The 13,735-nt window shown below is 43.7% G+C and overlaps 3 protein-coding genes across 3 annotated transcripts in view; 2 read left to right on the plus strand and 1 right to left on the minus strand.

Annotated features, from left to right (window-relative positions):
* The window catches only part of Dmxl2 (Dmx like 2), a 119,318-nt gene extending 107,861 nt beyond the window's left edge, over positions 1-11,457 (minus strand). Inside the window, exons 1-2 of the mRNA XM_033765327.1 lie at positions 11,449-11,457; positions 11,102-11,155 (exon numbers count right to left, since the gene is read on the minus strand). Coding sequence (XP_033621218.1) covers positions 11,102-11,155; positions 11,449-11,457 — 63 coding nt within the window. The remainder of the gene's footprint in view (positions 1-11,101; positions 11,156-11,448) is intronic.
* LOC104851751 (RWD domain-containing protein 1-like) lies at positions 2,760-3,584 on the plus strand. The gene is given in 4 exon segments (XM_033765250.1): positions 2,760-2,831; positions 2,864-3,001; positions 3,003-3,399; positions 3,402-3,584. Coding segments are annotated over 4 exon segments (717 nt in total). The 3' UTR covers positions 3,512-3,584.
* On the plus strand, positions 3,635-4,515 carry LOC104851752 (RWD domain-containing protein 1-like). Its single transcript, XM_019205247.1, is given in 4 exon segments — positions 3,635-3,706; positions 3,739-3,876; positions 3,878-4,274; positions 4,277-4,515. Coding segments are annotated over 4 exon segments (717 nt in total). The 3' UTR covers positions 4,387-4,515.
* Positions 11,458-13,735: the final 2,278 nt, after the last annotated feature.

Raw genomic sequence — 13,735 nt, forward strand, 5'->3', positions numbered from 1 at the left:
AAAAAAAAAAAAAAAAAAAAAAAAAAAAAAAAGTAGGTGAATGTTGTGGGGTGTTGTTTTTGTTTTAAGAAATGTATTACAGTAAAATTACATTGCAATTAATCTCCCCTCAAAACTTTCACCCCTTGCTTATCCCATGGTTCTTGCCACTTTCTGGAGCAGTCCTGGAGCACTCTTTCCTGAGTGTCTTGAGTTGCTCTGTGTTGGCTGCCTTGATATCCTTCACCAATTCAAAATGTTCACATCTCTCGTGGTCATTTTGACTTTGGGAAAGGGCTTTGGGAAGTTTCTCTGTGCCAGATCCGGTGAACAAGGTGGACAAGGACACACTGTGATATTTTTACAAGCCTGCCTTTCCACTGGACGGGACTCAGCAGTCACACTCACCGTATTTTTTATCACACTTTTAAATTAAGACACTCAGGAAAGAAGACTTCCAGAACTGCTTCAGAGAGTGGCAAGAGCAACAGGATGAGTGTGTTTCGAGGGAGAAAAGGGGTACTTTCAGGGGGATTATTGGCAATGTGTCTCACAGTAATTATTTTTTTAAACAGTCACCATATTTTCATCATCCCTTGTATGACAGTGGCCACATACTATTTTTTATATTCTTAAATACATATGTTAGAAAGTCTAAAAGACAGGCAAAAATCTCAACAAGTTAGGGTGAAGACAGAAAAATTAATCCAAGTAATGTACAGGAAGGAAATAACAAAGTTAATGAAATAGAAAATAAATACACAATAGAGAAAACTAGTAGCATTTAAAAGATTCTTTTAGGGCTGGGGATGTAGCTCAGCAGCCTGACAAGCACAAGGTCCTGAGTTCTATCCCTAGTATAGGAAGAAAAAAAAAGAAAAGAAGATTCTTCAAAAAGATCAATAAAGTCAGTAACAACCTCAGCAGAAGAGAAAGAAAAAGACACAAACATCCACTGGCGTAATCAGAATAGCAGCAACACTCCAGATGCTGCAGGCCTGAAAAAGATTAGACAGCTGTGAATGATTTCACATTCATAAATTTGAAAATCTGCACAAAAAGAGAAGTTCTTAGAAAAATAACCACTCAAAATTCACACAAGAAAATAAGGACAAGTGCACACAATGAAACCAACACTAGATAAGCCTCCCCTGAGCCTCTGACCCAGCTACCACCAGCATTTTCAAGGCATTTCATCTCTGGGTGCCACTCTTGTACAAGTACGGATAATTTTACATTTCTAACACACAACACTGTGTGTGTGTGTGTGTGTGTGTGTGTGTGTGTGTGTGTTTTCAGTACCAGGGATCAAACTCAGGACCCTGTGCTGCCAGGCAGGCACAGTGCCACTCAGCTACATCCCCAGCCCAAGAATATATATAACTTTTTAAATTTTAAAAAGAAGAAAAAAATGAAAGCTTGGAAGCCTGGGTTTGTTCTAATTCTGTCACAGGTCTAGCTGTGTGTCCTTTGCTAATCCTTCTTCCTCATCTATAAAAGGAAGGCACAAGATTCAAATTGAAAAACAACACACAAGATAGGTATCAGCCATACCATTTTCAGAAAACTGCCATTTTTCTGTACACAAATCACATGCAGATGACACTAATACTGCTAGAAAGAAAAGTCACAGTTCCATTAGTCCACAGCCAAAACCCTGGCTCTGGCAGCTGCTCCCTTCCTCGTGTGACTGACAGCTGACCTTGCTAGTAGTCACCTTGACTGGACTGGGAGTGGCCTCTCATCAAGTGGTCAGAGCAGAGCTGGGGCTTCTGGGAAGTAGGGCCACCCAGGGGGCGGAGACCTTGCCCCTGCCCCCTCTCTCTGGCTCTTTTGCTTCCCAGCCATCAGGAGGTGAGCAGCTTCCCAGCGCTCATCCTTCCGCCTCACCACAGGCCTGACAGCACTGGGCCACTGACGTGAACCACAGGTTTCCAAAGCAGGAGCCTAAATCAGCCTTCCCTCCTTCAGTGGTTTCACTCAGGTATTTGGTCATGACAGTGGAAAGTTTCTTGTTTTTATTTTTTTCTTTTCTTTTTCTGTGATAAGGTCTCTCCCTCTCTATGCAGTCCAGGCTGACCTTGAACTCACAGCAATCTTCCTGCCTTGGCCTCCCAAGTACTGGAATTACAGATGTGTGACACCATGCATGGCTGGAAAGTTTCTGGTAATTCAGACATTACATTAATTTTTTAAAAACAGAACATCTGCTGTTCTTTATGGTTTTGCTTTTAATGGCCAAATGAGACTTTCAACTATACCTATATAAAATCTGTCACAGCCCAGTTTTTTTTAATTAAGTTTATTGGTACATTTTAGGTGTACAATATGCTGACCTTCATCATTGGGAATTCGTACCTTTAGACAGATCCTGGTCATTATTTTTTCCCCATTCCCATGCCCTCCCTTCAATCCTTCCATCCCTCCCTATTTAGAAAGATTTTGTTTCCCTTTTTTCCTTTCCCTTCTTTCCTTTCCCCTACTCCTCCCACTTCTTCCTTCCTTTTAGACCTTTTCTTCCTGTTTCACATTATCTAGTATACATTTTGATTCTTGTTCACACTTTCAGTTTCTCACACCAGAGAAACAATGCAATATTTACAAGTGTGTCCTATTTATTTCACTTAAGAGGATGGCCTCAATGTGCATCCATTTAGCTATAAATGACACTAGTTTCTCATTCTTTATTGGTTATTAAAAAGAAATCACAGGTCTTGCCACTCGGCTAAGGCGCACTGCCTGAGGGGCAGCAGGATCCATGGGCGGCGGCCAGGGCCTTGATGACAGACTATGGCAAGGAGCAGCAGAACAAGCTGGAGGCCCTGGAGTCCATCTACCCCAACTCCTTCACAGCAACTCTGGAGTTATGGCCAATACTTTTCAGTATTATCTATCAGAAAATCCACCTAGCTTCACCATCACTGTGACATCTGAGGCTGGAGAAATTGATGAAACTGTCCAGACCACCCTCAAGTTTACATACAGTGAAAAATACCCAGATGAAGCTCCTATTTATGAAATATTTTTCCCAGGAAAACCTAGAAGATAATGATGTCATAGACATTTTTAAATTACTAACATTACAGGCTGAGGAAAATCTTGGTGTGATCATGATCTTTACTCTAGTGACAGCAGTGAAAGAAAAATTAAATGAAATAGTAGATCAGATAAAAACGAGAAGAGAGGAAGAAAAGAAACTAAAAGAAAAAGAAACAGAAGCAGAGAAGCACTTGTTCCACGGCACCCCTGTTACAATTGAGAATTTCATAGGTAGGAAAGCCAAGTTTGATGCAGAACTCCTAGAAATTAAAAGGAAACAGATGAAAGCAGGAAAAAATAAATTAAGTGGCAAACAGCTGTTTGAAACCGATCATAACCTTGACACACCTGATACCCAGTTCTTGGAGGATGGTGGAAATAATGTGAAGTAGATGAATCTTTGTTCCAGGAGACGGGTGACTTGGAGCTGGAGGATGTTGAGGACAACCCAGACTACAACCCTGCTGGCCCAGGGAGTGACTCAGAGGACTGATGCACCATCTCTGGAAAGCTCGTCAGCCACAGCATCTGTGGCTGTGCTGAGAGGATTTTAAGTTCCTTTCTTTCTTTTTTTCCCCCCTAAGAAAAAAATAACTTTCAGGAGAATAGTTCCTTGATGACAGACTATGGCAAGGAGCAGCAGAACAAGCTGGAGGCCCTGGAGTCCATCTACCCCAACTCCTTCACAGCAACTCTGGAGTTATGGCCAATACTTTTCAGTATTATCTATCAGAAAATCCACCTAGCTTCACCATCACTGTGACATCTGAGGCTGGAGAAATTGATGAAACTGTCCAGACCACCCTCAAGTTTACATACAGTGAAAAATACCCAGATGAAGCTCCTATTTATGAAATATTTTTCCCAGGAAAACCTAGAAGATAATGATGTCATAGACATTTTTAAATTACTAACATTACAGGCTGAGGAAAATCTTGGTGTGATCATGATCTTTACTCTAGTGACAGCAGTGAAAGAAAAATTAAATGAAATAGTAGATCAGATAAAAACGAGAAGAGAGGAAGAAAAGAAACTAAAAGAAAAAGAAACAGAAGCAGAGAAGCACTTGTTCCACGGCACCCCTGTTACAATTGAGAATTTCATAGGTAGGAAAGCCAAGTTTGATGCAGAACTCCTAGAAATTAAAAGGAAACAGATGAAAGCAGGAAAAAATAAATTAAGTGGCAAACAGCTGTTTGAAACCGATCATAACCTTGACACACCTGATACCCAGTTCTTGGAGGATGGTGGAAATAATGTGAAGTAGATGAATCTTTGTTCCAGGAGACGGGTGACTTGGAGCTGGAGGATGTTGAGGACAACCCAGACTACAACCCTGCTGGCCCAGGGAGTGACTCAGAGGACTGATGCACCATCTCTGGAAAGCTCGTCAGCCACAGCATCTGTGGCTGTGCTGAGAGGATTTTAAGTTCCTTTCTTTCTTTTTTTCCCCCCTAAGAAAAAAATAACTTTCAGGAGAATAGTCTTCTGATAACTTTCACCACTGAACTTAATAAACTGACTATAACATTTCAGAGAAAAAAAAAAATCACATCTTTATCCAGTCACTAGTTGATGGGCAATTGGGCTGTTTCCAAGCTTTAGCTATTACAAACTGCTGCTATAAACATGGGTGAGCATATAGCACTGTGGTATGATGCTTTTAATTCTTTTGGGAAGATACTCAGCAGGGGAACAGCTGGATAAAATGGGACTTCTAGTCCTAGTTGTTTACGGTATCTACCTTTCAATTTCCACAGTGGCTGCACCAGACTGCACTCCCACCAACAATGGAGAAGGGTTCCTATCTCCCCACAACCCTGCCAACATTTGTTATTAGTTGATTTCTTGATAGCAGCCATTTCTTCTGGGGTGAGGTGGAATCTCAGGGTAGTTTTTCACCTGCATCTCTCAAATGACCAGTGATGTTGAACATTTTTTTCATGTTCATTTGCTGCTTTTACTTCTTTGTCTGACAAATGTCTGTTATTTCAGATGTCCATTTTTGAATTGGGACTTTAAATTCAGTGGGTCTGAATTTTTTAAATTCTTTATATATTCTAGATAGTAGTCATTCATCTGAGGAACAGTTGGTAAAAATTTTTTCCCACATTGTAGGTTGTCTCTTAGCACTGTTCGTGGATTCTCTTGCAGTGCAGAAGCTTTTTAAAAAGATGAAATCCAAGTTGTTGATTCTTTGTGCTAGTTCCCATGCTACTGAGGATTTGTTCATAAAGTCTTTTCCTGTGCCAATCTTCCAGCAAGTTTAGTGTTTCTGTTTTAATATTTAGATCTTTGATATTAGTCATCTGTCTATATATTAGCACTTTCTTACAGAGATGCCTGCTTCAAGCCAAAGCTGAGCTCAGCTCATGAAGCAGGGCAGACACATCAATCCTGTGCTGTCACCAGGGTCCCAACTTTCAGTTTCAGGACCAGCTCAAAGCGCTAAATGTGTTGTGAAACAACATGTGTCTACTCAAAACCCTCAGGTGAAAACTCCAGCCCCTGACCTCCGAGGTGGTGATTAAGGCCGTAAAGCCGAGAAGCGTCCGGGAGGGCCCAGTACTAAGTCACACACAGTCCCACAGGAGCAGAAAGCCTGACAGGCCCTGCACAGCAGCAGGAGTACAGCCCACAAAAACGCACTGTGCGAGTCACAAGCTGGAGGAAGGCATCTGAACGTCCCACAACACACGGTGCACATCTGAGGAAAGACATGTGACTCCACTTAAACACCACACAGCCCTGTCTGCGTCAAAGTTCACACGGTACCCAGAAACTCAAACGTAATGTTTTTACGCATCAGTCAGTTAAACTTAAACTATAAACATACAACAAAAAGAAGACTGAGGCCCTGGTCTAACAGAAGGACGCTGAGAACACACCCATGGAGGAAGGTCACGCAAGGGCAGAGGAAGTCCCCGGGGAAGGGCCCCTGGCCTGGTGTGTGTAGTCTCCACCTCCCCCCAGCAGGGTGAGGAGGGGAGGAGGTGTACCTCTGGTCTCTGCCGCCTGAGCAGCCCAGCAAACCACAGAACCGCCGCCGGCATCACCCCAACACACCATCAATCAGCACGCACCCTTGGGCCACACCAGACTGGCAGGGCCATAGGTCTGTGAATCGTGCCAGGGCTCCCTACTCCCATCCCATAAAACTGACCTTTTTTGTTTTGGTTTGTTTTGGTTTTTTGAGACAGGGTTTCACTATGTAGTTCAGGCTGGCCTGAACTCACACCAATCCTCCTCCCTCAGCCTCCTGAGTATGGGGACTACAGGTGTGCACCACCACAGCTGCCCAATAAAACTATGACTGAAAATAGCTGCCCTATGCCAATGAGTACAGTACTGTTTAGAATCACGCTGACAGGGCTGGGATGCTCCTCAGTGGGACAGCGCAGGCCCAGTAGGCACAAGGCTCTGGTCTGACCCCAGCACCACACACGGTCTTCTTGAAAGTATCCACTGTGCTCACATGAGAATGTTGTGTGTTACACCAAGTGCCCTTCCCATTTATCAACTTAGTGAACACTTTTTCACACCAGGTTCTTTTCCAGGTGCTAAAGAACAGCAGGCAGTAAAGAAGATTCAAGCTGGGTGTGGTGGCACATGCCTGTAAATCCCATCACTCTGGGAGGCTGAGGCAGGAGGACCTCAAATTCAAGGCCAGCCTGCGCAACTAGCAACTCAGCAATAGGTGTTGCTTTATGTTTTAACCAGACCTATGTAGGCAGCAAAAGCATGGAAGACCCTTCTGCCACAACCCAGGAAGGAAAGGACAATGCTTACACAGGGTGGGAGGGGCAGCAGAGAAGGAGAGGAGCATCAGGTGCTGGGTGTGCTGGAAGGTACAGCCAATAGCTTGATTAACCTAGGTATGGGGTACATATGGAGGAAACAGGATTCTGAGGGAACCAATTCCAAGGGAACTGGAAAAAACTGGAGCACCCGTTCACTGAGTCAAGGAAGGACGGAAGAGGCAGTGCCATGAAGTTGGGGACTTCGTGACAGTGATAAGACTCCAAGGCAGAGCTGAGCAAGAACTGCCAGTCAGGCAAAGGACAGCAATTGGGAGGGAAAACTGAAAGAGCCAAAGGAAGAGTGTGCTCCACCAGGAGAGGGCAAGGCCCGGCAGGCGCAAGGGTGGTACTCCAGCAGGTCCACCCGCTGCCTTCTGATGGATGGCGTCTGCCGCAGCCGGAGTCACAGCACTGTGGCCATGCTTACCACAAGCACTACGGTCAGAGCCAGCCAAGGAAGGGGGCTTGCTGGACACCGGCCATTGCGCCACATCAAAGGCACAACAGAAGGGGAAGCAGGCAGCATGCTCCTGCTAACCAGAATCTCTTCCACACTGAAGAAGTCAAGATATCAAGATATCACGAAACCAGAGTTGTCACTGCTAGCGAAATGCGGGCATTTTGTTTTTGAACTACAGCTACCACACAAGCCACATGCACCCTGAACTCAGTCATGCTTTCCACATCTGTCTATGCCCACTTGTGAAACACCTTTATGGTCTCGTTTCCTGTGTTTCTCCTACAGTTGTAGGAGGAAAACATCACTAATGCTTTATCACACTTCAATGTTATTACTCTTGGGAAGGACTCTATCTAGCAGAAATGGAAAAATGGGTCATGTAAAAGGGTATGTGTTTTATGCCCCTCAAATCACCTCACCAAGAGGGGGCAGGCTCTATTCAACAGATGCCTTCCCTCCTACAAACCTCTCTAAGAGAAGGGCTATTAAGCTAATCATCATAATTTTTAACTGTTTAGAATTGGGGAACATTACAGAACCCCTCAGCACTCCTGAAATGAGCAGGTTTGAGAGTTAGATATTCAGGTGACAGGTTTCACATGCACACACCCCCCATAGTCCCACGAGCTGTCAAGGACAGCCAGGCCACTGTAGAAGGTGTCCCCCTCCTTCAACCACAGGTCCCATCTTCTTTCATCAGGAACCAGGATCCCGGAGCAAAAACACAATGCAAAAGAATTCTACAAATGCAGACTGAAACCCTAAAATTTCTACCAAATATCTGGCTTTCAAGCATGGTTTAAAAATAACTGGCAGGCTAGACCAGCCTTACTAAATCTGAATTGCAGACATTCTCCAGTGTTGCCCCCTTTTAAATAAGCTTTGCCTTCCAACTTAGGAGGAAATTACACAGGTCAGGCATGACTTGTTTTTCCACTAAGCCAGTGTGGTTGTTAACCCACATCCCATGCTCTTTTTGATGGTTACTTAGACTCTGATTTGTTCTAAAAATCTCCCAAGATAAAAGTTAAGACAATCTGACTTCAAGAATCTTTTTAATTCCCCAAATCCTAAGAAGAGTAACTAAAGGTGTACAGATGCTGAGGGGAGGAAAGGGTGGCCTGAGGAACCTGGAACACATCCCAGCCCCACCCCCATGGGCTGCAAGTGTCCCAGGCAGCCAGGTGCTCAGGACCCAAGGATCCACAACTCCGAGACTGACAACTTCCAAACTGTCCACTCTTCCTTTCTGCTCCGTTTTCTCTTTTAGCCTCCCAAAATCTCTAAGATCCATATAAGGCTTATTCAAGGTCTAAATACTCAGCACCTAACTTAAGAACTTCATTTTACAAGAACCAGGGATTTAGCTCAGTGGTTCTGCCGCCTGCCTTGCAAGCCCAAGGACCTGAGATCGATTCCTAGTATCAAGAAAATAAATAAATAAAATCTAAAAAGAACTTCATTTTACAGATGAACACCCTAAAAATGTTTAAGTTATGTAGCCAAAATCATCTGACACTTGGTTTCTGCCCTTCCCTTTTCAGGGAAGACATTACTCAAAACTGTACCACTGCTTCTGGGTGGCAGCTAGGGTCTTCCCACCAAAAGCGGGAAGGGTAACTAACAATCAACACTGGGCCCTAACAACTCACACAGCAGTACAGTCACATATATGTGACACAGGGCAAGCCTATGTCCAAAATCATGTGCACCAATTTAAGTAAAAAATTATCTATCCTCCACAAATAGGCCAGTTTCTCTTGGAAAATGAATCCCTCCTAAATTCTTGACTTCTATCTCGTCCTTTACTCTCAACACAAGTAGTCAACAGATGGATAAGCTGTTATACATATTAATAACCAGCCATGAAGAAGCACCTGATAGGCCTCTCCCAAAATAACCTCTTATTCCACCTGAATTCTCACAAGAGTTCAAGTGCCTTGTAATAAATGTCACACGGCTGGCCGGCTGTGATTAAGTACATTTTAACTATCCTATAGAGTCCCAGGTTCCTATACTCTAATAAACTCCCTGAAATCAGGATTACTCTTGTTGATTTTTTAAAATCCCACAGAGCCTAAACATTTGTGTTCAATAAACATTTGCTAAATGTACAAGGACACTGATTATTTACTGCCATAATTCTAAGATGAAAATGTTCTACTATAGTAGGGTTAAAGCCTATCAAAATGCCAGAAAAGAGGTTCTGTAGCTGGGCCTATAATCCCAGCACTCAGGAAACAAAGCTAGGAGGATTGCTGCAAGTTCAAGGCCAGCTTGGGCTACACAGTGAGACCCTATCTTGAAACACAAACAAACAGCAAAAAGAACATTAAATGAATAGTCTTTTTCATCCAGACTAACCTATTTGTACTTAATAAAAACAACAACAATAACAAAACAGTAACAACAGCAAAAGCCAAGAAATGTCAGAATGCCAGGTGCAGTGGTGCATGCCTGTTATTCCAGCATTCAGGGAGGCTGAGGCAGTTCAAAGCAAGCCTGGGATACAGAGTGTGACCCTGTCTCAAAAACAGACAGAGAGAGGGAGAGAGGGAGGGGAAGAAAGAAAGAAAGGAGGGAGGGAGGGGAGAGGAAAGGAAAGGAAAGTCAGAACACTGATGTTCTCCTAAAAAGCTATGAATAATTATTTGCAAATTATGTTCTTTAGCATTAGAATTCTAAGGGTGTTTGCCATTTAATGAGGTTCAGGAGTTAAAATCCCACTGTGTCTGGGCATGGTGGCACACACCTCTAATCCCAGCACTCAGGAGGCTGAGGCAGGAGGATCACTGCAAGTTCGAGGCCAGCCTGGGCTACATAGTGACTTCAAGGTCAGCCTGAACTGCACAGTGAGACCCTGTCTCAAAAAAAAAAACTCCCACTGTGAACAGAAGAGACACCCCATAATTTATCCTTTATATCATTCCTTGGCATTTTTAGTTCTTGCCATCAGAAAGCCCTACCTAAACCTCTCTGTCTTTCCAAATTGTCAGTCTTCCCTGAAACCAGTGATCTTCCCCACTAGCTATGCTCTCTTCCATCCGCCTAGTGTTATAATCATGTGCATTATTTTTAATCTCTGCCAGGATATCAAACACCATAAAGAAGAAATACTGGTCTTCTTGGCATTACTGGGGATTGAACCAAAGTCTTCTCACTGAGTTGACCCCAGTCCATCTTACCCTTTACACTGAGACGGGGCTCGCGAAGTCACTAAGTTGCCCAGGCAAGGCTCAGACTCATAATCCTCCTGCTTCATTCAGCCTCCCAGAGTGCTGAGATCATAGGCACGCCCCACCACTTCCAGCTAAGGCTTCCTAAATTTTGCAAGCTCTGACCAAGGTGTTGAATTCATGACAGACTTGGAGTAACATCAACTGCCCTGTAAATGTGAAAACACAGCTGGTACCCCATATGGCTAATGGGGCAATATCCGAATTATATTAAAGATCATCATGCACCATTACTATTTTAATTAATATTTTAATATTTATTTCAAAAGCTTTTTAAAAGTTAAGGAATACTTTTCAAGAAAGTAACATAAATAACGAGAAATTTACCATACTGTCACATAAAGCCTCGAATCATCCACTTTTCTTAAGGGTAGTTAGAAACATCTTAAAGGCAAAATAAAGTGAACGAGTTCAGGAAACCTGTTAGCCGGTGGCCCACCGGCTACTGCTGAACAAACGCCTCTATACACGGTGTCCTGAGCCCCATATAAGCATTCAGTGAAGGTAGGTTAAGTGACAAAAGTCTTTATATATTTTAACTCCTTAAAAGGTGGGCAACATAAGTATAAAACTAGTAGGTATCTGACCTGGTTTTTGGGAAACACAATGATGTCTGGTTCGATGGAAACTGCTGCCCAAGTCTAATGACCGAGAAAGGTGTCTGCACACACGTAGGGAGGCTGAGACGGCAGGACCGGTAATCGCTGAGTGGCACAGGTGCACATAATGTGTGGTTCACGCAGGTTGGGACCGGCTGTGTGCAGCAGGTGCAGCAGGCAGAGTCCGCCCCCACGGGCCTCCCTGGTCCCCACACACCCGCCGCCTTCAAGAGCCCTGAAATGCACTAAGACCAACAAGTCACACAGTGCTACCGCTTACGGTCACATGGGGCCACAGCTAGCTCAAAGCCAAGGGTTGCACACTCCTGTTTTACACCAACCATGTCTAGAAAGCCACACACACACACACACACACACACACGCACGCACGCACGCGCGAACTTCCAAGGCCCTCTGTCAAAAAGGAAACCTACTACTGAGGAGAAGCTACCACAGCAGCAGTCACAAGCCCCTCGTCCCAGTCCTGCCGTCCCTTCAGTCAGCAGATCCAGCCCTAAGTGTTTTCATCTGATGGCTATAAAAACCAAATGACTAGAGGGGGAGGGGTGGAGAAGGAGAGAAGGGAAAGAAAAAAATGGGAAAAGAAGGAAAAATGAAAACAAAGCTTTTGTAAATAAGGAGGGCAGGGGAATGGGAAAAATTAACCAAGATACATCATGTACAGGTACAAATTCCCAATGATAAATGTGACCATAATGTATACCCAAAATGTACCAGTAAACTTAATGAATGAAAATATCAAACGGCATCCTCTCAAAGGAATTTCACTTTTTTTCAACTATATTAATATAGATGTTCATCGTGTTTAGTTGACTACAGTGCTGGGCAAAAGCTTCCCACTTTTTAAAAGCAAATTTGTTTTCACAGAACCCAAAAGATCATCTCTAGTTCACAGCGAAATTATAGCTGGATGAGTGAACTCCTAACAAAGGCATCAAAAACAGATGATGCGCAAAATGGGTCTGTATTTGCATTTTCCAAAGGGCTAAATAACAGCGTTACAGGCAGGCACCCTAAACCAGGTAAATTCTGAACTGCGTTTGAGAAGATAAAAAGCAAGGGCTCTCCTGCTGCCAGGTAAAAATGTAGCTTAGAATAAGATCAGTTTGTAACAGAGGGGCCAAAGTAAGGAGTCCATAAAATCCAAAACAATGTCAAAGACAGCAGAATATCTGACAAGTACAAATTACCTTAACACAACTATTACCAATAACCACTACATATCCTTAAACCATGAGTGATGTGATGAAATAGTGCTTGAAGAAAATCATCCTAGCAGCTGTGTAGAGGATAAGCTGATGTCAGGAAGCCCTTGAGGAAGCTTGTGTCACATTAAGTAACACAAGGCAGGCTTCCCCCTAAGGTTGAGACTATGGACAGGAGAGTAAATCTGAAGCCACTGCAGCAGGGTCGGCCTGACTTCATAACAGGCTGGATTAGGGAGGTGGAGAAAGATTTTAAACGATTCCCAGCATCTGGTCACAGATGGCCTACAGCATAACCACAACTGCAAAGAACCAACAGCTCCTCCACGGGCTTCCCCGGGCCACATCTGACGCTGTGTGACTCGGAACCCAGCCCTGCAGGGAGGTAAGGCTCCACTTTGGACGGCAGTCAACCACCACACCAACGCAATGACAGCGAAAAACCGCCCCAGGACCAAAGGTTCCAGATTTGTCTCCTGTGGAAGAAACCCACTCCTCTCACTCTGGGGTGCTTCTCACTCCACACAACTGAGGAACAGAAAAATCTTTTCTCTATCCTCCAAAGACTGTGTAAGCTCAATTCTATTCTGGACCTTTTCAGTCACAGATACACAAAGCACAGGTGCCACCATTGACTGTGATAGGCGTAACAATGTCAGGTGAATCCTATTTTCAAAGGATTCATTCTGAAGTGAAACAAAGACAAACTGATCACATTTAAAAATGAATATGGCCCAAAAGCAACCTCAAGGGGTTATTTCCAATGAATCGCAAAACAATAAAATATGGATAAAATCTGTTCCAGAATGCACTGCTACATCATGATTCTGCAGTTTTGCTGGACCTTTTTATCCTTGCAGTTTTAAAAACACGCTGCTGGTAAGCAGGCATCAAATCAAAGGGTTTCCCCTTGTCCAAAAACCACTTAACCAATGCTATTTCCAATCTTATCAGGCAGAATACTCATCAATAACAACAAGCATTTAACCACAATCTCGGTGCCTGCAGTTTCTTTAGAGAGAACCACATATAAATTAATTTTTTTAAAGCTCGTGTTAATCCATGGAAGTCTAATAAAAAGCTATAAGGGCTTGGTTGGCACATCCTGTTCTCCAAAAAGACTGAGTTCCATTTCCTTGAGAAACCAGCCATGAAAGAGGGTCTACAATGTCATGTTTACATTTTTCTCACACATGCAAGAAAAATACTGCCATAAAATATTCACCCTGCCTTCGCTGAAAAACAAAACAAAAAAAGGAATCTACCCTGCACAGATTAAAATGTAACCTAGCAGGGTTGCCCAAGTGCGCCCCCGCGACACCAAGAGCTCTCCAGGTCACTGTCTCTGCGACGCTGGCAGCCGTTTTGTCCCCCGCGCCGCGGAGGGCAGGTGCGA

Source organism: Fukomys damarensis, unplaced genomic scaffold (genome assembly GCF_012274545.1).
Source record: "Fukomys damarensis isolate Sample0158 unplaced genomic scaffold, DMR_v1.0_HiC HiC_scaffold_17, whole genome shotgun sequence".
In the NCBI taxonomy this organism is placed as follows: Eukaryota; Metazoa; Chordata; class Mammalia; order Rodentia; family Bathyergidae; genus Fukomys; species Fukomys damarensis.